Source organism: Chiloscyllium punctatum, chromosome 19 (assembly GCF_047496795.1).
Source record: "Chiloscyllium punctatum isolate Juve2018m chromosome 19, sChiPun1.3, whole genome shotgun sequence".
Taxonomy (NCBI): domain Eukaryota; kingdom Metazoa; phylum Chordata; class Chondrichthyes; order Orectolobiformes; family Hemiscylliidae; genus Chiloscyllium; species Chiloscyllium punctatum.
The window spans coordinates 61,276,721-61,299,993 of NC_092757.1; the positions used below are offsets into that span (position 1 = coordinate 61,276,721).

Sequence of the window (23,273 nt, forward strand, 5' to 3'; positions counted from 1 at the left end):
TTGTCTGCCAGGAGCTAGTTGTCCACAGGAAACTGAGCCGACAAGTAATCTATTAACTTGTTAGTTACGTTGACCTTAGATCCAATAGGATACCAGCAAACATTAATTACAGCCAATCAATTTTCATTAATTTCTACAGCTCTCACCTCCCATTGGACTCTGATTCAATTGGAAGAAAGTGAGGACTGCAGATGCTGGTGATCAGAGTCAAAAAGTGTGGTGCTGGAAAAGCACAGCCAGTCAGGCGGCATCCGAGGAGCAGGAGAGTCAACATTTTGACCAAAAGCCCTCCATAAGCTTTTCAAGCGCCATACTTCTTGACTCTGATTCAATTGGAGCCTCATCAGCTAACTCAGATGGATAAGAAAGAATCAATGGCCTTTTTTTTAGTGAGAACTAGTGAATTTCTTAGTGTTTTGGGAGATGTCTATAAATTAGGACTCTCCTCTTTAATTGCTTCAGAGAAATTTTAGCCCATTACATACATGTCTTGAAAAACATAATTTGCCAAATTATTATCATCAGATAATTTGGCTATGGGTGAATTTTGTGTTTGTTGGATGATTTTGTCCAAGAATACTTGCATAGATTAGTGATCCAGGATTTCTTTCATTCTATTCAGGAAATCAGAGTGAAGACTCAAAACACTATTTCAGAATGAAGTTGAACAGAGCTCTCACCCGTATTGGGAAGCAGGGATTTCTTTGAATACAGGTTCTTTCACAGTCAATGCCATCACTGAAGGTCTGGATGCTGGGAGAATGAGGGCTTAAGCTCAAATCATGATCAAGCCACTGACCCCACTGCATTAGCATGTGAGAGTTTTCTGTATCCATGACTATGGCTTCATTGGGTGTTCTCAGGATTGTATTTGACACTTGGCGAGCCTGGATGAGAAGTAGAATACCTTCATTACAAGAAAACAATACAAAGGTTAATCTATCATCACACCACCTTTTCGGCATGCTCATCTTCTATTCTCTGTGCTGTGTTAGTAAATAAGGGAATGCTATTGAAGGTTGGAACCTCATCACAGCAGCTCTAGAGGTACTCAAAAGTAGATGGAAATGATCTTCGACTGTCTCACAGACAGACCATTTCACAATTGGCCTGCAGGGTGGTCTTTCCAAAGGAAGCTGCAAACCTGCAGCCGGTTTGCACTGCATTAGGGAACAGTACTTTGTTCTGTGCCTGTACTCTCTAGGAATTGGGTTAATTCGATGCAGGGATAAGTCATAAAGGAATGTTACAGGATAAAAAGAGAGAAATGAGCTTCATCCTATCTGACTGGATTGGATTTATTGCTAAGTGAAAGGACACTGTACTAACACACCCACTGCCTGCTCCCAGTAGGGTGGGGTTCTGTACAATTGACAGTAGGTTTTTCAGTGAACCAGATTTATTTCTGCCTGAAGTGTGCATAGTTACCAGTGGCAGAGGGAATCTTGATACTCGTCTGCCTGGAGTCCAGCCCAGTGGAAGTGAAAACCCATCTTCATAGCGAGGTGGGAGCCATCGGGTGAGTGCAGTGTGGGATGATCCCAGACGAGGCTTCCTCCTGGAAATCAGGAAAACAAAACATTCATTTCTTTACACGCAGGACACCTAATCCAAAAGAAGAAATTAGTTTGAGGGGAACTGGCACAAGTGGTATTGCGATAAGTGAAGGACTGACAGCAAGTGACTGCTGGAAGTTTTCTGCAGAGATTTCCTTTCATTTAACATAGTAATTAACAAAATGCCTTTAAGCAGAATTCATAAATGATTATTGTCCCTGATCTAAACAGCTCAGGGCTAGTTGTTATTTTGGGAAGGATTGCTCACCTCACTTGCTCTCCCTTTCCATTGGTTCCCTGTTCTCCACCCAAGGTGATTCCCCTTTTTAATGAAACCAATCAGCAATTGGTCCTTTCCAGCCATTTACCAAACTAATACTCATGGCAATAACAAACATGAAGCTCGTTTAAACATAACTGATGGCCTTTATCTGTAACATCAGCACATTTATTGGTGTTCATAGCCATTAGGATTAGAATATTAGAAAATGTCAACAGTCAATTCAATCATCATTGAGGGCCTCAAGTTCAGTTCCAAAGTCCACACAATAATCCACACCAAAACTGAGAAGAAGCGGAGATGGGTTGAGACAATCCAAGAAATTGTCATACCTTGATTCCGAAATGGATTTTATAATTGGGGAAAGAATAAAAAGATTTCATCATTTTGAATCCAGGCTGATTTCACTGAAGTGTAAGTATAATAAGGAAGAAGAGTTGGGTAGATGCTGAATTTGGAACTCTGACCAAACAAGAAGAAAGATTAAAAGAACCTTAAGCATTGTATTGGTAAAATGAAAAGCAGCTGGAAAAATTGTGAGCCCAGCAGAGGTTCAAAAGGTGCCTTGAGAGAAGGAACATTGACCAGTAGTGTGACAGCAGTTTACAAAGACCTAAGTTTTATGGAAGGTCAAGACCTAATGTAGTTATTCTTGGCACAATCATGGAAGCTATGCTTTGTAAAGGTCACTTCAGAAATGGAAGAAATGTTGGACTTGTGTTTGAATGTGGAAAAATGCCAATAACTGAAGAACAATTAAAAGAAATTCATCGTAGATGGAAGTTATGAACATTTTTGTTAGTTTTATTAGAAATGCAAAGAAGCTGCAGCCTGAAATTTCCAGGAGCAGGTGAATAAAGCAGGGAAAAATCTCCAAGATGTAGAATTCCCCTTCCTAAATCTTCCTGTCTCTACCCCTTCTTATTTTCCATTTAAGATTTTCCTTAAAACTTAAATTCTTGAATAAGCTTTTGGTCATCCAGTTTCTAACTTTGCTTTCATAATGTTCCTGCAAAGGACCTTGTGATGTTTCTGTACACATTGCCTTTAAGAGAATTCATCTTTAAAGATTCCATGAGCTGTTTGTGTACAAAATTGCAACCCTGCCCGACAATTTATCACCAAAATCAATTGCTCAGCTATAATGTCTGCTTTTTAACTTACATTGTATTTTACTGCTTTAAATAAACAAGCCCACTGAGTTAATCAATCCCTGACAAGCCATTGATATTTAGATTATCATTAATTTTACACTTTTATTACATTAAAGGTCTAATATGAATTATTGGAGTTCATTGTGAGTTGGTTTAAGTGCACTAGAATTTACTCTATTTCTTTTGAGTCGCAATCAAAGTACGTTGACTGTGGAATCTGCCACAGAATTAATTGATTTAAGAGCTACACCCATTTTCATTTATTGACATTTTCAAAATTAATTCTTCAATTATTTAGGAACTCGGGTTTTTTTTAAAGGCACAGGGACCCATCCTAAGTTCTTTGAGGTCCTTTGTCATTATTTAAGACCAAGGCCAAATCTCACTACATTAGGAATTCTGAATGAATCATTACATGAAAATGCACAGAAACATTGTCTTTATAGAAGTGTGCACCTGTCCTTTCCTCACTGGGATCTTGAAAAGAATTGGCTGTGTTATTTTATAGACTCAGCTTATAACTTGATTATAATAAACATTACAATGAAAATGGATCTAGTCAAGTTTTACAATTGGTAGTTGATTACTGAAGTAGAAAAAGTAGACAGCTGTCACTAACAGCTCCTACCTGTTGTTGCACACAGAGGTGAAGGTCCTGTATCGGTTTTCAAAACAGCCGGTTTTACAGGTTGGGGGCTGCCGTATGATTAGGCAGCCTGTGATACGTGCAATGGCATCCAGGTCAGCCGGCTCTAATAAATCTGCAGGAAACACACAATGATTACGCATTCTGATCTCTGAGTTATTCACACACAAATTACACCCATTGGACAATATTCTGACTTTTTGATACAGCAAGGGCAGATACAGGTACACTTAACAAATTCTTGAACCAATTGTCTTGCTACTGATAATAGCCATCACCTCCAGACCTGGTAATGTAGCCATGCTGATGTTCCATACATCAGATTTCCTGATTATGGGCTTCATGCTGTGGAGGAGCCAGTACTGGACTGAGGTGGACAAAGTTAAAAATCACACAACACCTGGTGTTATGTGATTATGGGCTTCAGCAACAACATGGCGATGTTTCAAAGTTAAGTGTAGCTGGTTTACCTAAGTATCTCACTTTCATGAATTTTTAATTAGACACCAACCCAGCATCTCAATTACTTCTTCTTTCATAGTGACATTGGCAGGATTTTTATTTTAAAGGTAGATGTAATACAACTCAATCATGTATTCTAACTAGCTGTAAATCCTGCCTTTATCTCTGGTAACCCCAGCTCCTCATATTACTATCTCAGTGTTCATTGAAGAGTTTGGGATCGTTTTTTTTGTTGGCTACCAATGCCTCCTCATTCTAACTCTTTGCTTCTGTGATTTCCTTTTGCCATTTGCACATTTTTCCATTTCATTTGACTCTATCTTTCATCTTCTGGTAGGTTCTGCTTTCCTTGTTCTAGCTCAGTTGGCTGGAAAACTGGAGTGCAATGTAGTGTGAAATGAACAGTGTGGCTTCAATTCCCACATTGGATGAGATTACTTTGAAAGACTTGCCTTCTCAACTTTTCCTCTTGCCTGAGGTGTGGTGATCCTCAGGTTAAACTCACCACCAGTCATCTCTCTCCAGTGAGAAAGCAACGCTATGGTCTGGTTCTTTGTTCTGTTTCCTCGGTTTTTGGAACTGTTAGAGGTTACGACCTCTGACTGTCCACTATTCTTCTATCCCCTTGGATGGGAGACCCTCCCCAGCTTCCAAACAGTCTGCTTCCGGAGATGTATATGAGAGTACAGCTTCTCACATTGGTCAACAGCTGGAGCTGGTACCCAGGAAATCCACCCTGATTCTGCTCCTGCTGAAAGGATGGGACAGACTGACTGCAGAGCATTGGGACAGGTATCTGACACAAGAAGCAATCTGGTAAAATGTAGGATCAGCTGCTAAAAATCAGACAGGATATTGCCTCTCGGTTTACTGAATTCAATCACAAGCGCTGTTCTGCCCTGGCTCAAACTCACCCTGACCCCTGTCTGCACCATCCTCCTCCAAACCCGGCTTTACTGAATCATCCTCACATAGCTCAGTTTGTTATGGATTTGTAAAATCACAGGGGTTTCTAAAACCAACCCATCATTCACTGGGAACGATAGAAGGAGGAGACTGGGCCAATGGAAGCCCATCTGTATCTGCTCCAGGTCCCAGTCCCTTGTTCTCTAACTGACCTGTTACATTCAGTGAGCGTTTGTGGACTCGGTGGACATGCTGCTGAATGAGGCGCAGTGTGTTTTCCATGTACTCTGCTGACCGCACAGCAACCCTGGTTTCTGCCACTGGAGTTTTGAAGAAACGCAGGAGGTCAGAAGGCTTCAAGGATCTTTTGCTTAGCTGCTGTTTTTGGCTGGAAAATAATAGACACAGATCAGACAGAGATAATGAGGGATTCAGATCCTGACTGAAGTACTGTAAGAATTAGAAATGCAAACCAGTTGTCTGTACATAGCAATTGGAGTTTACTTGCTGTTATACAGGACTTTAGTGAATTCACACCTGGCTAACTGGTTATAATTTTGGTCTCCTTTCCAAGAAAAGATGTATTTGTCTTGGAATGATTGCAACAAACATTCAATAGATTGATTCCCTGGATAAAAGGTCTGCCCTAAAACGTGAAGTTGAGTGTATGTTCATATACTCTGGAGTAGAGAGGTATGAAATGTGATTGCTTCAAAACATATAAAATTCTTAATGGGTCTGACAGACTAAGTACTGAGAATTTTTTTTAACTGTTGCAGAGTGGAGAACTAGGTATCAATGTCTCAGAATAAGGGGTGACCATTTTGGAATGAGATGTCTTTTCTCAGCAAACTGTAAACCTTTGAGATTCTCTACTCTGGAGACAGTGGGTGCTCAGTTTTTGAGACATTTAAGACAGCAACCTGCAGATTTTTAGACATGGGTAATCAAGGAATATGGAGAAGCACATGAAAGTGGATTAGATTGGAAGTTCAGATTAGTGAATTGGAACATAGACTTGAGGAAGCATATGGCCTCTCTGGAATCTAAAAATTTCCCAACACCAGGCATGCAAGAAGAAGTACATGCCTATAATTCCTCTATTGCACTGCCAAGATAAACAGAGTTTATGTTCACAAATAGGACTGATGAATAAAGATATAGCAATGCTTTCTGATCAAGGCAGGATGATCTCTCCAATCAATTCCAGTTAGTACAGAATACCATGATGGTTGCAGAGCAGTTTCCTAATTGACTGAAGAATTAGTCAATTATTATTCTGGCTGGGAATAGTGGTGTCATCGTACACAGCCATAAATACTTAAAGAACTTTATTCTTTGAGTGAAGTTGGGATAGGCTGAACTGTAACTGAGCAAGTGTCCCTCGTAATGCAGAGACTCATGTACCATAAACATAGAATGAGAGTCTGCCTCAGAGGTCAGTATGCCCAATTTATAGTGTTCTTATGATAAAGAAATTAATGTTTATTTCTGGAAAGTCAGCAATGTTGAAAATTAATCTTTCTGATTTCCTTATCTCATGGAGCATCATTCGATGAAAAAAATAATCACTCCAGCAAACCTTCTTTATCATGTAAATTTTCTCCAGAACACTTCCCTATCAAGCCAAACTTAATTCTCTGGCCAATATGGGCCAATTCACAAAATTGACTATTAATGAGTGTTAGCAGATTATTCAACAGTGCAGGCACTTTTTACAGGCCTATTCATACCAAATATCTTCATTATTCCCAATATTCCGGTATCTAACAGTTACCAGAAATGGAAATCCTAGCTGGTTGATGACTACCTGAGTTAGAGTCATTGTGTTGGTTGTATTTCCTGCATTGTAATATCAGCAATTGTGCTGGGGCCTTCCTGCTCTGGAACCTTTCACGATTCAGGTAAACAACCTTTGGAGTTCATTCTCTGCAAATGTCCCTAACCCGTGACAGAATTCCTTTTAATTTTTAATGTCAATATAGAGAGAAAAACATTAACTATGCACCACACCTGATCTTTGAACAAATTAGCAGAAAACAAAAAGTGTTCTCATCATGAACATGATAGCTCTTATTCCATGCAACTTCAACGAGTTGAGCTTTCCATGGAGAAGCCAACATGACACTGTTACAGAAGCAAAGAACCTACATAATTCGGGTCTCCTTATATGCTTTGTCCACCTTTTCAATGGCTTCACGTAAAGCTGTTTGTACAAATGGGCTGCCCAGGAATTTGTCATCACCTACAATAGAAACAACAACCTTCAGTCAGACATGCTGGGAAAGGCCAAAGGTGGTTTTAATCTGAAATTTACTTCAAAAAGAGAGAGATAAAGCAAATGGAACCAAGTAATGGAGGCCTGTGACCAGCAGTGTGCCATAAAGATTGGTGCTGGGTCCACTGCATTTTGTCATTTATATAAATTATTTGGATGTGAACATAGGAGGTATAGTTAGTAAGTTCGCAGATGACAGCAAAGAAGGTTACCTCAGAGTACATCGGGATCTTGATCATACAGGCCAATGGGCTGAGAAGTGGCAGATGGAGTTTAATTTAGATAAATGTGAGGTGCTGCACTTTGGAAAAGCAAATCTTAGCAGGACTAATACATTTAATGGTAAGGTCCTGGGGAGTGTTACTGAACAAAGAGATCTTGGAGTGCAAGTTCATAGTTCCTTGAAAGTAGAGTCACAGGTAAATATTGGTCAAAGCATAGATTATGGAAGTTGGGAGGTCATGTTGCGGCTGTACAGGACATTGGTTAGGCCACTGTTGGAATATTGTGTGCAATTCTGGTCACTGTCCTATTGGAAGGATGCTGTGAAACTTGAAAGGGTTCAGAAAAGATTGACAAGGATGTTGCCAGGGTTGGAGGATTTGAGTTGTAGGGAGAGGTTGAATATGCTGGGGCTGTTTTCCCCGGAACGTCGGAGGCTGAGGGGTGACTTTATTGAGGTTTATAAAATCATGAGGGGCATGAACAGGGTAAATAGACAAAGTCTTTTCCCTGGAGTGGGGGAGTCCAGAACTAGAGGGCATAGATTTAGGGTGAGAGGGAAAAGATTTAAAAGGTACCTAAGGGGCAACAGTGGGTGGTGCGTGTATGAAATGAGCTGCCAGAGGAAGTGGTGGAGGCTGGTACAATTACAGCATTTAAAAGGCATCTGGATGGATATATGAATAGGAAAGGTTTAGAGGGATATGGGCCAAGTGCTGGCAAATGGGACTAGATTAGGTGAGGATATCTTGTCAGCATGGATGAGTTGGATTGAAGGATCTGTTTCTGTGATGTACATCCCTATGACTCTAGATGCATTAACATTTTCTGGAGTGAGAAACAAGGTGGATTGAGCAAAAAGGTCCGTACATGAAGCCACTTATAATATTGCTAAGCAGCTGATTTTACTGTCCTCAAATATTATTACATTCTCCTAATATACACTTGGACAGAAAATGAGAAATAGTAGCTTGTAGACAAATGCATCACTTAAAATGGTATAGTATTTCTTACTCTTTACAGGCAGAGAGACAGGAGTGACTGAGACAATTAATCAAGATGAAAAATAAGGTTTCTAAAGACTGAGCTCCATCCATCAACAGTATTCTTAACTTCATGCACCCTCCAAAAGAATTGCAATGTACTCATACTGAAGTATTTCTTCCAGGGTAACTGTTATAATTTGCACAACTGAAAAAAAAACTTTTCAAAGACAGAATGGTTCTGATGAAGAGTCAACAAACTTGAAATGTTAAGTTCCTTTCTTCCAACAGATGCTGCCAGATCTACTGAGTTTCTCCTGCAATTTCTGTTTTTGTTTCAGATCTTCATGTCTGCAGTTCTCTGTTTTGAAAAAGCTTTACTTTGTCTAACTTTAATACAGGGAACTTGCAGGAAGAGATCAGCCATTTTAATGACATCTAGCTCCACAAGACCCTGCTACTCATTTACCAACACTGTTATGGCGTCTTAACCATGTCAGTCTGGTCAAAGACACCCATTTTGTTGGAAGTTGCCTATTGCAAAAGTAGCGATACTGGGTAAAACAACAACTGCTAATTAAAATGTGAAAATGGGAGTGGACATGTGTTATTCCTCAGCGGAAGGCCTGCACTGAGAAACCGAACAACTCAAATATCAGGGACCCATGAGCAGGCTGTCAGTTCTTCAGTCAAATGTAAGAAGTCTTCCAGTTTAGGAATAAATAGCATTCTTTCTCTTTTTTTTATCTGGTTCCATTCAGTAAATATGATTTTTGAAACCCTCCTTAACTTCCTGACAGCTTGGTCAGCTGCTGCCTGACTGAACAAACAAATTGCAAGATGTTGCTTGGAAGCAACCAGGAACAAAAAAAGTTTGGATCAGTGTTGACTTTGACTGGTGCAGGCAGTACTGTTCTCTAATTTATAAATGACATTAAAGCCTTCAGTCAGCAGATGATAGTTTTCGCCATCAGCCTTCAGTGAAGACATAGCCTTCACAAAATAGACTGGCTCATGTGAGGTTTCAGACTAGGATGATCAAATCCAGTTAGGGGAGGTGATGGCCTAGTGGTATTAAAACTGGAATATGAATCCCAAGACCCTGACAATGTGCTGAGGGCCTGAATTGGAATCCTGCTTTGGCAGAAAATGGAATTTGGATTCAACAAATACCTGTAATTAGGAGTCTAATGGTGATCATAAAATAGATGTCAGGCAAAAAATATCCAGTTGTTCACTAATGTCCTTTAATGCCTTCCTTGTCTGGTGTGGGCAAAAGACCCACAGTAATGTCGTTGATCTTTAGTTGCCCTCAGGGCCTTTAGGGTGTTGGGTAATAAATGCTGGTTCTGGCCTTTTGCATTGACACCCTGCGAATGAATAAGAAAAAATGCTTCCAGGTTCTCACCACTTAATAAAATGCAGGACAAAAATAGCAGCATTCTCTTTGAGTAATTCCAGTGGTGTTACCAGGAGAAAGGTTGTGGCAGTCAAATAGAAACAGCCTTGCATTTCTTCACAATTTCTACTTTCCTGTCTGTAAGTTATTGCATCTCCCCACTCTAAATTATGGCTTCACCCACCTTTACTGAAAAATACAGTTTCTCACCCACCTCCTTCGAAGATTCCAGTTCCCCTTCGCCCCATTGTACAGTTCAGATCCTCTCCTCCTCACTTCCAATTCTATCTGACCCCCTCTTTATGATCAATTATATCTTGTTCCATTATCAATTACAGTTCCCCCTTCAATTGTTCTCTCTCTCAGTGTTCAGCAATTAATTGAAACTGCCTACCCAGATTTATTTCTCCTACTGTAGTAATTAGATTAAATTCAATTAAAATTAACATAGATTCCACTAATTGATCAGCACTAGGAATGTAAAATTTGAAGCCAATCACAATTGAAGCCAAAAAACTAGTGAAATCAAGAATGTTGCATCAGTCAGTGTCCTGCTTTATCTGGCTGCCGATGAATTGTTTGTCAATATTTGAACTAATTAATTTCCTGGTAATCTATCTGTGTAGTGTGGTGTTAGAGGTTCTGACTGTTCTAATATTTGCATTGATTCATGGGAAATTTTATCTTCATTATTTTCATCATGACACATGATCCTAATGAACTTGTACAGAAACTTCAGGATAACTTCACCTTAGCACAACCGGTCCAGTCTCCATTACACCCAAAGTACTTTTCATCATTAGCCTCAGCTGAAACTCTCTGCCTATATTCATTGTTTGCAGCTTGTATTTATTTTAGAATTGATCTGATTTTTTTTGCTGCAGATTTTAACATGAATCATTAACCAACCTAAGAATAAAGTCCAAAGAAAAGTGATACTCGATTCAGTTTCTGTCTCCACAGATGTTGCCTGACCTGCTGGGTTTTTCCAAAACTATTTATATTTGAAATTTCCAACAACTGCAATATTTTGCTTTTATCAAAACAATCAATTGACTTAAGGAAGATGTTTTTAAACCAAAAATAAATGATGAATCCATTTGAATGTTGGAGAGAGTCAGGTGAAATTCCCTCGTTATTACCTAACATTAAATTCCTGCTTCGCTGTTCATGCCTTTGTCCAAAACTCACTCAATATCTGACTGTGAGCAATTTCCTTTGGCATATCCAGTTGAACAAGATTGTGCATTTGTTGAATATTGGCTATTAAGAAGTTCTTCTGTATCATTCTGTATCTGTAGAATAATTTTCTTATTCTATTTATCTTACTCTGTCTATAAACAACCTACAATGCTGGGATAAATAGTAAGGATGGAAGGAAGCACCAATGCACCATGTCATAAAAAGTCTGCCCTGTATTTCAATACAATTGGGGAGCCAGCCTCAGTATCATCTGGTCTGTGGTGAGGTCAGGCAGGTCTGGAGAGTCAGGCTCAATCGCTCCTTCTCTGCCAGGTTACATGAGAAAGATTTGAATTGCCAGTTTAGTCTCTTACCTGCACGAATTCCATCAGTCTGAAGCAGAACAAATCCAGCAAGGAGCACACCGAAGGACCACAGAGGGGCCATTCTGAAAGAAGTGCATTACATGAGTCAGACATAGATTGAGAGATCAATGTAAGGCTGGAAGCCTTAAACAGTGATCATCAAAGTTCCAGAAGGCTATTATTATGGAATCTGATAGGAAGCATGAAAATATACAGCTCTGCACCAAATTAAGGTGATTGGTAAAATTCTTTGTGATTTCCATGTTGATTGGCAAAACAACCAGTGGTGACATAAGGAAACCCTGTTTTATGCAGCGAGTAAGTTAGGATCTGAAAGATACAACTTGAGACGATGTTGGAGGCACGTTCAGTTGCAGCTTTCAAATGGAAGTCAGAAAAGCAGCTGGAGACAAAATTGCATAAGGTTATAGGAAAGGAGCAGGGGAATAGGACTGGGTGAACTGGAAACAGTTGGCAAGGCCACGCTAATCCAAATGTCATCCTTTTCATGACTCTATGCAACTCTTTCATGCAACTCTTCTATGACTCTATGACAATTAAATATCTGAATACATCAGATTTTGAAATAAGACTTGGGCCTGGCCAAACTTTTACCACAGTTTGTATAGTACTCCTACATTTTTGTAACCATTCTGATTAAGGAGCATATTAACTCTGAGATTCCCCTTCCCCATCAGCATAATCTGACCGTGTTCATTCTCAGCCTCATCCCCAGTCTATTAAATTTTACATGGCAAGAAGTTGCAACATCTCTGGAAGTGGTATTCATGTTTAGCATGATTTGAGAGGCAGATATACCTAAAACCAAGAGTCATATATTTGAACAGAACAAAAGGACTAAATTAAAAAAAAAATAAAATGAGCAGTGAAGAAGCTATGGCTGAATGATAAGGATAAGAATGAATTATACCTTTCTAAATAAGCAAGTTTAAACTACTGAATGAAGTCTTAAATAATCAAATCAAAAAGGAAACAGAGAGCAGATATAATTCCACAAATTTAGGATGCAGTAAAAAAAGCACTTAGCCTGGATGATTACAAAGAGTAGATAGAAAAAGTGATCAGAAAAGCAAAGTAGAACATCAATAAAAGTGCCGCAGCAGAAACTAAACAGAGAATAAGAAATTATTTCTGTACCGCATCAGCCAGAGGGAACCACAGAAAAATAAATCCTGAAAAGATGGAAAGGACTTAAAACTATGCTAACTTTCATCTCTCCAAATGTTCAAAAGAGAAGGCATAACTAGCATGTTTACCCCAAACGGAGAAGTTTGTTATACTGACCTGAGGACCTTCTATTCCTTCTGTATGAATACTTCTGCGGGTGCAGGTTTATATATAATTTCTTTAATTTAAGCATTTGCATAAAATGTTGACACTTTCCAGTTTGACTAGATTCTAAATGAATTTAGAAATCATATGAATTCATTAAAATACGTACTATTACTTGTCTCAAATGGAATGAGGATGCTTCTATTTTAGGCACATATAATTATCGGAAACATAGATTCTGCACGAAAACACATGCAAAGATTATGTATTATTTTTAACACTTTCAGCTTCAGAACCTTGCATTTGCCACCTCAGATTAGGGAAAAAAGCTTATCGTCTGAATATAAGAGTGGAAAAATGGTGAAGTGTTACTGGTTATATGAGGATTATTCTTATTGGTTTCTCTCCTGTGTTTATGCTTCTTCAGTTTATGGGTACTTCTGGAGAGAATCTAACTAAAATGGGAAAAGTGGGCACAAGCACCCTTGATATGGTCTGCTTGGAGTTCAGCAAAGCTTTGACAAGATTCCAAGTTGCAGTCTGGTCAGAAAGGTAAATAAGTGGGATCTCATGGGAAGTATCAAACTGAATTCAAAATTGACTTGATGCCAGGATATAAGGGGTGATGGTCAACAGGTGAATTAGTCACTTGAAAGCAGCCCATTGAGGTTCTACAATGATCAGTATTAGACCCCTTGCTTTATATTTAAGGTTTAAGACAAATCTAGGGCGAATGATCCACGGTTTGAGGGCTAAACAAAATTTGCTTATGTGATTCATTGTGGAGAAGAAAACTATAGACTGCAGGAAGCTGTAAGAAATCTCTAGACTGGCTAAGAGTGGGGGAAATGAGGTGGGTAGGTCTGAGTGGCCATTCACCTACACTAGGCCTGGTCCCTTGATCATGCACAAATTGGTGCAGGTTGAGGAAGCCACTGCTGACAAACTGACAACCTATGCACGCTAATTTAGCAGTCAGGTATTCAGACATTTTCTCATTCATCCTGGAACTGAAACAAATGCAGTCCAGAGGAAATGAACGACTAATGTGTTCATTAATTGAAAACTTAAGGGCATCGATTGGCAGTGGGGTGAGAAATTTGAGCCTGGGCAATTCTAACCAAAACTTGACTTGGGAAAGCTCAGAAGTTTGTACAGCTTCTGGTCTGGTGCCATTGCTTATAATTAACTTCTCTTCCTGTTTCCAGACAAGTTTCCTCCAAGGCAGGAATATTGCATCCATTGATTGATGTGAGATTCAGCACATGAACTTCCTGTAGATTATAGAACAGAGATCGTTTATTCCACCAACTTGAAATCTTTATTAACTTTAAGGGAAGCACTAAATTTCAAGAAATGAATAGACATTCATGGCTGATGCTCCAGAACAATTGTCAAAATCTTAACTTCTGATATTTACTGGAGAAGGTGTTTTTTTTTAGATTAAATTAGATTACTTACAGTGTGGAAACAGGCCCTTCGGCCCAACAAGTCCACACCGCCCCGCCGAAGCGTAACCCACCCATACCCCTACATCTACATCTACCCCTTACCTAACACTACGGGCAATTTAGCATGGCCAATTCACCTGACCTGCACATCTTTGGACTGTGGGAGGAAACCGGAGCACCCGGAGGAAACCCACGCAGACACGGGGAGAACGTGCAAACTCCACACAGTCAGTCGCCTGAGGCGGGAATTGAACCCGGGTCTCTGGCGCTGTGAGGCAGCAGTGCTAACCACTGTGCCACTGTTCTGTTGGAAGAGTTCCTATTGCTCATTCCCATTAACATAAACCCAGATTTTAGAAATTACAGGCACAAAAACAGAAGTTGCTAGAAAAGCTAAGCAGGTCTGGCAGCATCAGGGGAGAGAAAGCAAAGCTAACATTTCAGGTCCAGTGACCCTCGTCAGAACCAGTTTAGAAATTACTGGTTAGGGCACACCTGGAGTACAGTTCTGATAACCGTCATACAGGATAACTGCATTCTCATTTGGATAAGTTACACAGAAGATAACAGAGTTTGACACATCCCTGGTGGGAAGTTTATCTAAATTAAAATCCATCTGCCACTCCTCAGCCCATTGGCCCATCTGATCAAGATCCCGTTGTAATCTGAGATAACCTTCTTCGCTGTCCACTACACCTCCAATTTTGGTGTCATCTGCAAACTTGCTAACTATACCTCCTATGTCTATATCCAAATCATTTATGTAAATGACAAAAAGTAGAGAACCCAGCACTGACCCTTGTGGCACTTCACTGGTCACAGGCCTCCGGTCTGAAAAACAACCCTCCACACAACTGTCTGTCTTCTATCTTTGAGCCAGTTCTGTATCCAAATGGCTAGTTCTCCCTTTATTCCATGAGATCTAACCTTGCTAACCAGTCTCCCATGGGGAACCTTGTCGAACGCCTTACTGAAGTCCATATAGATCACATCTACCGTTCTGTCCTCATCAATCCTTTTTGTTACTTCTTCAAAAAATTCGATCAAGTTTGTGAGACATGATCTCCCACGCACAAAGCCATGTTGACTATCCCTAATCAGTCCTTGCCTTTCCAAATACATGTACATTCTGTCCCTCAGTATTCCCTCCAACAACTTGCCCACCACAGACATCAGGCTCACTGGTCTATAGTTCCCTGGCTTGTCCTTACCACCTTTTTAAAATAATGGTACCACGTTAGCCAACCTCCAATCTTCTGGCACCTCACCTGTGACTACCGATGATACAAATATCTCAGCAAGGGGCCCAGCAACCACTTCTCTAGCTTCCCACAGAGTTCCATTTTCTGATTTAGATTTCCAAATAAAATATGTGTGGTCCTTACTTTTAGTTAAGGAGCAGGAAGGACTGGATGGAGTTACCTTTGAAATATAATCTATTATGAAGGGGTCAAGATACTATTTATCAGAAAAAATAAAGTTAGAAGTCATAGAAATACTCTTCAACCTGAACTGTCAACTTCATTTGTCATTCAGCAGAGAATTATAGAGAAAATGTTTGCCCAAAAAATAGTGAAGGAGAAAGTGAGGACTGCAGATGCTGGAGATCAGAGCTGAAAATGTGTTGCTGGAAAAGCACAGCAGGTCAGGCAGCATCCAAGGAACAGGAGAATCGATGTTTCGAGCATAAGCCCTTCTTCAGGAATGAGGAAAGTGTGTCCAGCAGGCTAAGATAAAAGGTAGGGAGGAGGGACTTGGGGGAGGGGCGTTGGAAATGCGATAGGTGGAAGGAGGTCAAGGTGAGGGTGATAGACCAGAGTGGGGTGGGGGCGGAGAGGTCAGGAAGAAGATTGCAGGTTAGGAAGGCGGTGCTGAGTTTGAGGGATTTGACTGAGACAAGGTGGGGGGAGGGGAATTGAGGAAACTGGAGAAATCTGAGTTCATCCCTTGTGGTTGGAGGGTTCCTAGGCGGAAGATGAGGCGCTCTTCCTCCAACCGTCGTGTTGTTATGGTCTGGCGATGGAGGAGTCCAAGGACCTGCATGTCCTTGGTGGAGTGGGAGGGGGAGTTGAAGTGTTGAGCCACGGGATGGTTGGGTTGGTTGGTCCGGGTGTCCCAGAGGTGTTCTCTGAAACGTTCCGCAAGTAGGCGGCCTGTCTCCCCCAGTATAGAGGAGGCCACATCGGGTGCAGTGGATGCAATAAATGATGTGTGTGGAGGTGCAGGTGAATTTGTGGTGGATATGGAAGTATCCCTTGGGGCCTTGGAGAGAAGTGAGGGGGGAGGTGTGGGCGCAAGTTTTGCATTTCTTGTGGTTGCAGGGGAAGGTGCCGGGAGTGGATGTTGGATTGGTGGGGGGGGTGGACCTGACGAGGGAGTCATGGAGGGAGTGGTCTTTTCGGAACGCTGATAGGCGAGGGGAGGGAAATATATCCCTAGTGGTCCTTGGACTCCTCCATCGCCAGACCATAGCAACACGACGGTTGGAGGAAGAGCGCCTCATCTTCCGCCTAGGAACCCTCCAACCACAAGGGATGAACTCAGATTTCTCCAGTTTCCTCATTTCCCCTCCCCCCACCTTGTCTCAGTCAAATCCCTCAAACTCAGCACCGCCTTCCTAACCTGCAATCTTCTTCCTGACCTCTCCGCCCCCACCCCACTCTTGCCTATCACCCTCACCTTGACCTCCTTCCACCTATCGCATTTCCAACGCCCCTCCCCCAAGTCCCTCCTCCCTACCTTTTATCTTAGCCTGCTGCACACACTTTCCTCATTCCTGAAGAAGGGCTTATGCCCGAAACGTCGATTCTCCTGCTCCTTGGATGCTGCCTGACCTGCTGCGCTTTTCCAGCAACACATTTTCAGCAAAAAATAGTGGAGTCTGGGACACATTGTCTGAAAGGGTTGTAAGGGCAAAAGTTTTCACTGAATTTCAAAAAGTCTTGGATCAGAACTTGAAGTGCAGTAAATTCCATTTCTCAGAGCTTGAAACTGGAATCGTGTCCGCGAGTATCACAGAGCTGTTACAGTGCAGAAAGAGCATTGTTCAGCAATGGCTCTTTCTCACATTGACATAATTGGCTTAAATGCCTTCTGTGTGCTGTGAGTGTTCTATGATTCCATGCTGATTTGCTCCTTCCAGCTGCATTAAACCCCAGAAAATGGGAGAAATTTTAAATAGATATTAATGTTCATTTTTACTGGCGAGAAAGAAATGGAGGCGAGAGAATTCAGGGAAGTAAATATTGATGTTTTAAAAACAGTTCACATTACAGAAGAGGAGGTTTTGGACGTCTTAGAGAATTAAAGGATAGGCTTCCGGGGCTTTTTCTAATGTAGCCCTGGACTTTGTGGGAAGTTAGGGAGGCAATTGCGAGGTCCCTTGCAGAAATTCAGGGTGAGCTTGCCAATAGGACGCATAATTAGCTTAACGGCAGGAGACAGAGAGTGGTGGCAGAAGGTTGCTATCCAGACTGAAGGCCCAATACCAGCGGTTCCGGAAGGATTGGTTCTGGTTCCTCTTTTGCTTGTCGTTTATATAAATTACATTGATAACAATATACAGAGCATGGTTAGTAAGTTTGTGGATGACACCAAAATGACAGTGAAGAAGGTTCTCTAAAATTACAGAGGGATCTTGATCAAATGGGTCGATTAGCTGAAAAGTGGCAGATGAAGTTCAATCTGAATAAATACAAAGTATTACATTTTGATACAACAAACAGGGGCAGGACTTATACAATTAATGGTAGAGCCTTGGGTGGTGTTGAAGAACAGAGATATCTAGGGGTTCAAGATCATAATTCTTTGGAGTTTGCATCATATATAGACAGAATAGTTAAAAAGGTGTTTAGCACATTTGTTTTCATTGATCAGTCCTTTGAGTATAAGAGTTAGAAATTCATGCTGAGGTTATACAGGCCAATGGTAAGGCCTCTTCTGGAATATTGTGACCAGATGTTACCCAGTTATAGGAAGGATGCTATTAAGCTCGAGAGGGTTCAAAAGAGATTTACCAGAATGTTGTTGGGTATGGAAGGTTTGAGTCATAGGCAGGGATGTTTTTCACTGAAGCATAGGAGGTTGAGAGTTGACCTTATACAAGTTTATAAAATCAAAAGGAGTATAGATAGAGTTAATGGTAGTTGTCCTTTCCCTGGGATGGGGGATTTCAAGAGTAGGGAGCACACTTTTTGCTGAGAAGAGACATATTTAAAAAAAGCATGAGGATACATTTTTGGCACAAAGGTTGATTCGCATGTGGAATGACCTTCCAGAGGAAGTGGTGGATGTGGGCACAGTTATAATGTTTAATGAATAGGAAACATTTGGAGATATATGGGCCAGGAGCAGGCAGGTGGGACTAGTTTAGTTTGGGATTATGTTCAGCATGGACTGGTTGGACTGAAATATCTGTTTCTGTGCTCTATGACTCTATGCTCTAGGTTGGTTTTTCCAGAAAGAAAATCTCTGGTTTTGGTGGTCCTGGAAGCTGGAGATTTGGCAAGGCAATCTGGAGATCCTTTCCCAACACCCCCGCCACTTTCCCTTTGTGACCTGAAAAGTAGCGTTACTTGAAAAAGTTTATAATAAGGGTTAGTTTAGAATTCTTCCAAGACCAAGTGTGCTGCAATGGACCCCAGTGGTTCAATGCACCTCACTTTTGGTAGAGATCAGTTCACTTCCTAAATTCCTGAACAGCATTGATGTACAGAGGGATCTTCGGGTTCAAGTTGATAGCTCCCTGAAAGTGGCTACACAAGTGGATAGGGTGGTAAAGAAGGTGTATAGAATGCTTCAGATTATGGGTTGGGGAATTGAGTACAAGAGTCAGGATATCATGTGGCAGCTTTATAAGACTTTGATTAGGCTACACTTAGAGTATTGTGTTCAGTTCTGGTCGCCACATTGCAGGAAGCATGTGGAGGCTTTGGAGAGGAGGGCAGAAGAGGTTTACCAGGATACTGCCTGGATTAGAGTGTATGAGCTATACAGAGAAGTTAGAAGATGTGAATTGTTTTCTTTGGAGTGGAGGAGGCTAAGGGGAGACTTGATAGAAGTCTATTAAATTATGAGATGCACTGATAGGTTTGACAGACAGAATCATTTTCCCAGAATTGAAATATCTAATGCTAGGGGACATGCATTTGAATTGAGAGGGGGCAAGTTCAGCATCGTGGGCCAAAGGGCCCTTTCCTGTGCTATACAGTTCTATCTATAATCTAAATCATGCTATTGACAGAGAAGGGCAGACTTACCCCTTGAATACAGAAGTGGCTACTCTAATTTCAAGTTAGGAAACCTCTTGGGTTGCCAGTTTAATGTGAAGTTCAGTTTTCACAGGTTCCCTTTAGCGACCATTCTGCAATTAGCAGCACAGGAAGGTTGGAAATGAAGGCATGACACCAGGGGAGTGTGTCACATTGTGGCCTCAGTCAGCAGTCATTTCTCAGCCTGTTGTTTGTGCATGGCCTTTAAAACTGGAGAGGACGTTCATGTTCAGGAGGGGTGTGTGCAAAGGCACTGGGACCCAGGGTGGGGAAAGATTGCTTCCTGAATTGTTATCACTGCTCTGCAATTTCTTTTGCTGATGTTTCACAGATATTGCACTCCATGAAAACATTTCCCTGCTGCTAAACTGACTACACTGCTGTCACGGCCCTTTGCCATGATGTTGCCACTGGCACAAAGAGTTGTCGCTGCCCGGCACTGTCTCGCCTCCACCGTGAGTTCAGGCTGAGCAGACCTGGTCAGTGCAGCTGCTGCCAGTGCCACAGGGTCCTACACAGGGATCAAACCTTCTGTTGTTGTTGCTCCTGCAGCAGGCTCCCGGGTCTAGCCGCGGACCTGAAGCCTCGTCCCAGCCTACGAATCTGTACCAGAAAGGTTAGCTGGCACCTGCTCCTCTCCTAATGGTAGACCTCGAGCTGGGGTGGGGCCATGTCTAGCTCAATCTGGTGTTGCTGCCTCTGCCACTGGACACCTTCAACTTTGTCATTTGGCCTTGTGGCTCCCCAGGCCTGAGCTGCCATTTTTGTCCGCCATTCCACGCAGTGCTCACTCTCGCTGAAGCTGCTGCAACCAGAGCAGATAAGTAAAAGAAAATACTTTTTTAAAAAAGCCAAAGTAAAAATCAGAAGTAAAAAGAAACAAAAAGAAAAAAGTAGACAGAAGTGGGCAAACCTCCAGGCTCAGTAGTCCAACTGCTGCCAACCCACCACTGCCATCTAATGAGCTCACTAACTGCCTCAATCCACCTTACCAATAAGATGGGCAATGTCACTTTGCTGCCTACTCTTTATTGTGCCCATCCATCCTAAGAATAGCTACCAACATTTGACATGGAGGCAGCCTGTGCTATTTCTTTTCTGTCCTGTCTCCATTCCATTCTGACTTTGGACAAGAATATCTGGCCCTTTTCCACTCCTGAATGTAGGTTTGCTCGCTGAGCTGGAGGGTTCATTTCCAGACGTTTCGTCACCTTACTAGTTAACATCTTCAGTGGGCCTCAGGCGAAACACTGCTGATAAGTCCTGCTTTCTATTTAATAGTTTGGGTTTCTTTGGATTAGTGATGCCATTTCCTGTGGTGATGTCATTTCCTGCGATGAAGTCATTTCCGGTTCTTTTTCTCAGGGGTGGTAGATGGGGTCTGAATCGATATTTTTTTTGATAGAGTTCCAGTTGAAATGCCATGCTTCTAAGAATTCTCAAACATGTCTTTGTTTGGCTTGACCTTGGATGGATGTGTTGTCCCAGTTGAAGTGGTGTCAACTAAGGATACTAGTGAGAGAGGATCATGTCTTTTTGTGGCTAGTTGGTGTTCATGTACCCGGGTAGCTAGTTTTCTGTCTGTTTGTCCAATGTGGTGTTTGTTACAGTCATTGCATGGTATTTTGTAAATGACATTAGTTTTGCTTGTTGTCTGTATAGAGTCCTTCAAGTTCCGAGATGAAATTGGAAATGACTGCTAGACTACTCAGACCCCTTGGCATCATGGTCACCCACAAACCCACCAATGCACTGACACAGCAGCTAATGAACTTTAAAGATCCTATACAGACAACAAGCAAAACTAATGTCAACTAACTGGCAACATCTGTGGGGGAAGAAATAGAGTGAACATTTAGAGTCCAATAGGGCTTTTCTGCAGAGTCTCTGAAGGCAGAACACCACAAAGACATTCTTCATTAACTGTTGCATAATTTTATGAAATAGATTTCTCAAGAGCACATTTCCTATGGTGATATCGTAATGTGATAAATCCACTAAAAAATGGTCTCTCTCACTCCCTTGCACATAAAAATAAATTTTGCATTGTAGAAGCCTAACTAGTTCACTAAGATGCTTTAGAGCAAGGAAACGTGCTAATGCATTTGACTCTTACCTGTTCTCCAACGTGACTTAGCAAGCAATACAATCAACATGAATATAAATATTCAGTAATTACCAATCTTGTCAGCATTACAAATATCCGAAGAGTTAATATCAAAAAGCAATTGTGACAAAAACGTTTTGTTTTTTCCTCAAGGCAAGTCTACCACTACAATACTGCACCATGTCTGACATTTTATGCTGAGTAAGTTTGTCTTTATGTAACTGGAGTAGAAATGTAGAAATCTAGACTAATAACCTGGAGATTTGAGTTTAAATACCACATGATGCCTTGTGAATTTGAGTTCGCTGGCTAGTCAAGTAGCAGCTTAGCAAAGTCACGTTCACAGAAACTGACCTATCAGCTAAAGTCACAGTCCCCTCATTCCATCTGACAGGCTGGACAGATGGTGAGCTTCCTGTAGATTCTATGAGAATCAATGTTGACTCTTGACCCAACAAAATTTCAGAATAGCAGGCCAAAATGAAACCCTGATCGCCATCTGTCATCAATCAGCTGATGGATCAGTACTGCTCCATTTTTATCACTACAAGGGGGGACACTGCATTTACTCTGAATGCAGAATGTTTAGGTCCATCGTTGAGAGCTACCTAGGACAGCTTCTCCACTGCGCCCCCCCACCCCAACCACACACACACACACGCAGCTGACTGGATTGTGAAGAACATTGCTTCCAGAATGAACTTGCACAGATGGTGAAAGAGTCGGCATGTGGGCAAAGCACACTTCACCTTCTCCTCCTCAATTCACCCATAGCAGACACATCAGTCCATGACCATGTTGGTTGGAGAGGCAGCTGACTAGCCCTTGTGAAGGTGAAGACCCCTTGTTAAATGGAATAGATTCAGAGCAGATCCAGCAGCTCAATGTTGTTCCATCAGCAGCAGCCAAATGATATTTAAGCACAATCTGTTACCTCATGGCACAGTGTATCCCTTATTGTACCATTGCTATCAAGCCAGTGGACCAACCCTGGTTAAAAGAAGAAGTAGGGAAGCATGAGGCCTACCTAAAAAGAAGGAGGAAACCTTCTAAAACAGACAACTATGTGCATGTGAATCAGTGGAACCAGACAACCGATAGATCAAACCCTACAGTCCCACCATGTCTATTTGTGAATGGTGATGGACAATTAAACAATTAACTAGAGGAGAAGGCTTCATAAATACATCCACAGTATACACATCTTAGCTCACAAATATAAAGAATGAAGTTGAAGCATGGCAGCCATCGGCAATCAGAATTGCTAGAAGATAGTCCATTCTGACTTTGCACCAAGGTCCCCACTACCGTAGCCAAGTATGCTTCACTCCATTGGACTTTAAAAGCATATTGGATAAGGAAAAGAAATGGGCCTGAGCTACATCAGTGCTTTTATTGAAGCCTAATGCTCCAGAGCTGGTTTTATCTCTAGCCAAGCTGTTACTATAATCCTGACAATTCCATGACAGTGTGTAAAATTGCTGAAAATGTGTTGCTGGAAAAGCGTAGCAGGTCAGACAGCATCCAAGGAACAGGAGAATCGACGTTTCGGGCATAAGCCCTTCTTCAGGAATCCTTCTTCAGGCAGGGGTGTGTGTAAAATTGCCCAGCTAAGTTTAGTCCTTAAAAAGAAATTACTCAAAATGTTACATTATTGACCTATTCACAATCACCAGAAAGGGACAGACGTATTACTGACAGTATGAGCAAGTAGCACGT

General features: G+C 41.4%; 2 protein-coding genes across 2 annotated transcripts in view; one reads left to right on the forward strand and one right to left on the reverse strand.

Moving 5' to 3' along the window:
• Positions 1-12,611, reverse strand: part of LOC140491398 (eosinophil peroxidase-like) — a 31,517-nt gene extending 18,906 nt beyond the window's left edge. Inside the window, exons 1-7 of the mRNA XM_072589516.1 lie at positions 12,592-12,611; positions 11,443-11,516; positions 7,156-7,249; positions 5,217-5,392; positions 3,619-3,751; positions 1,429-1,558; positions 681-887 (exon numbers count right to left, since the gene is read on the reverse strand). Of these exons, the coding sequence (XP_072445617.1) occupies positions 681-887; positions 1,429-1,558; positions 3,619-3,751; positions 5,217-5,392; positions 7,156-7,249; positions 11,443-11,516; positions 12,592-12,596 (819 nt within the window). The 5' untranslated portion in view covers positions 12,597-12,611. The remainder of the gene's footprint in view (positions 1-680; positions 888-1,428; positions 1,559-3,618; positions 3,752-5,216; positions 5,393-7,155; positions 7,250-11,442; positions 11,517-12,591) is intronic.
• LOC140491402 (uncharacterized) overlaps positions 1-23,273 on the forward strand; it is a 272,700-nt gene that overhangs the window by 19,444 nt on the left and 229,983 nt on the right. The gene's annotated exons all lie outside the window — the stretch shown is intronic.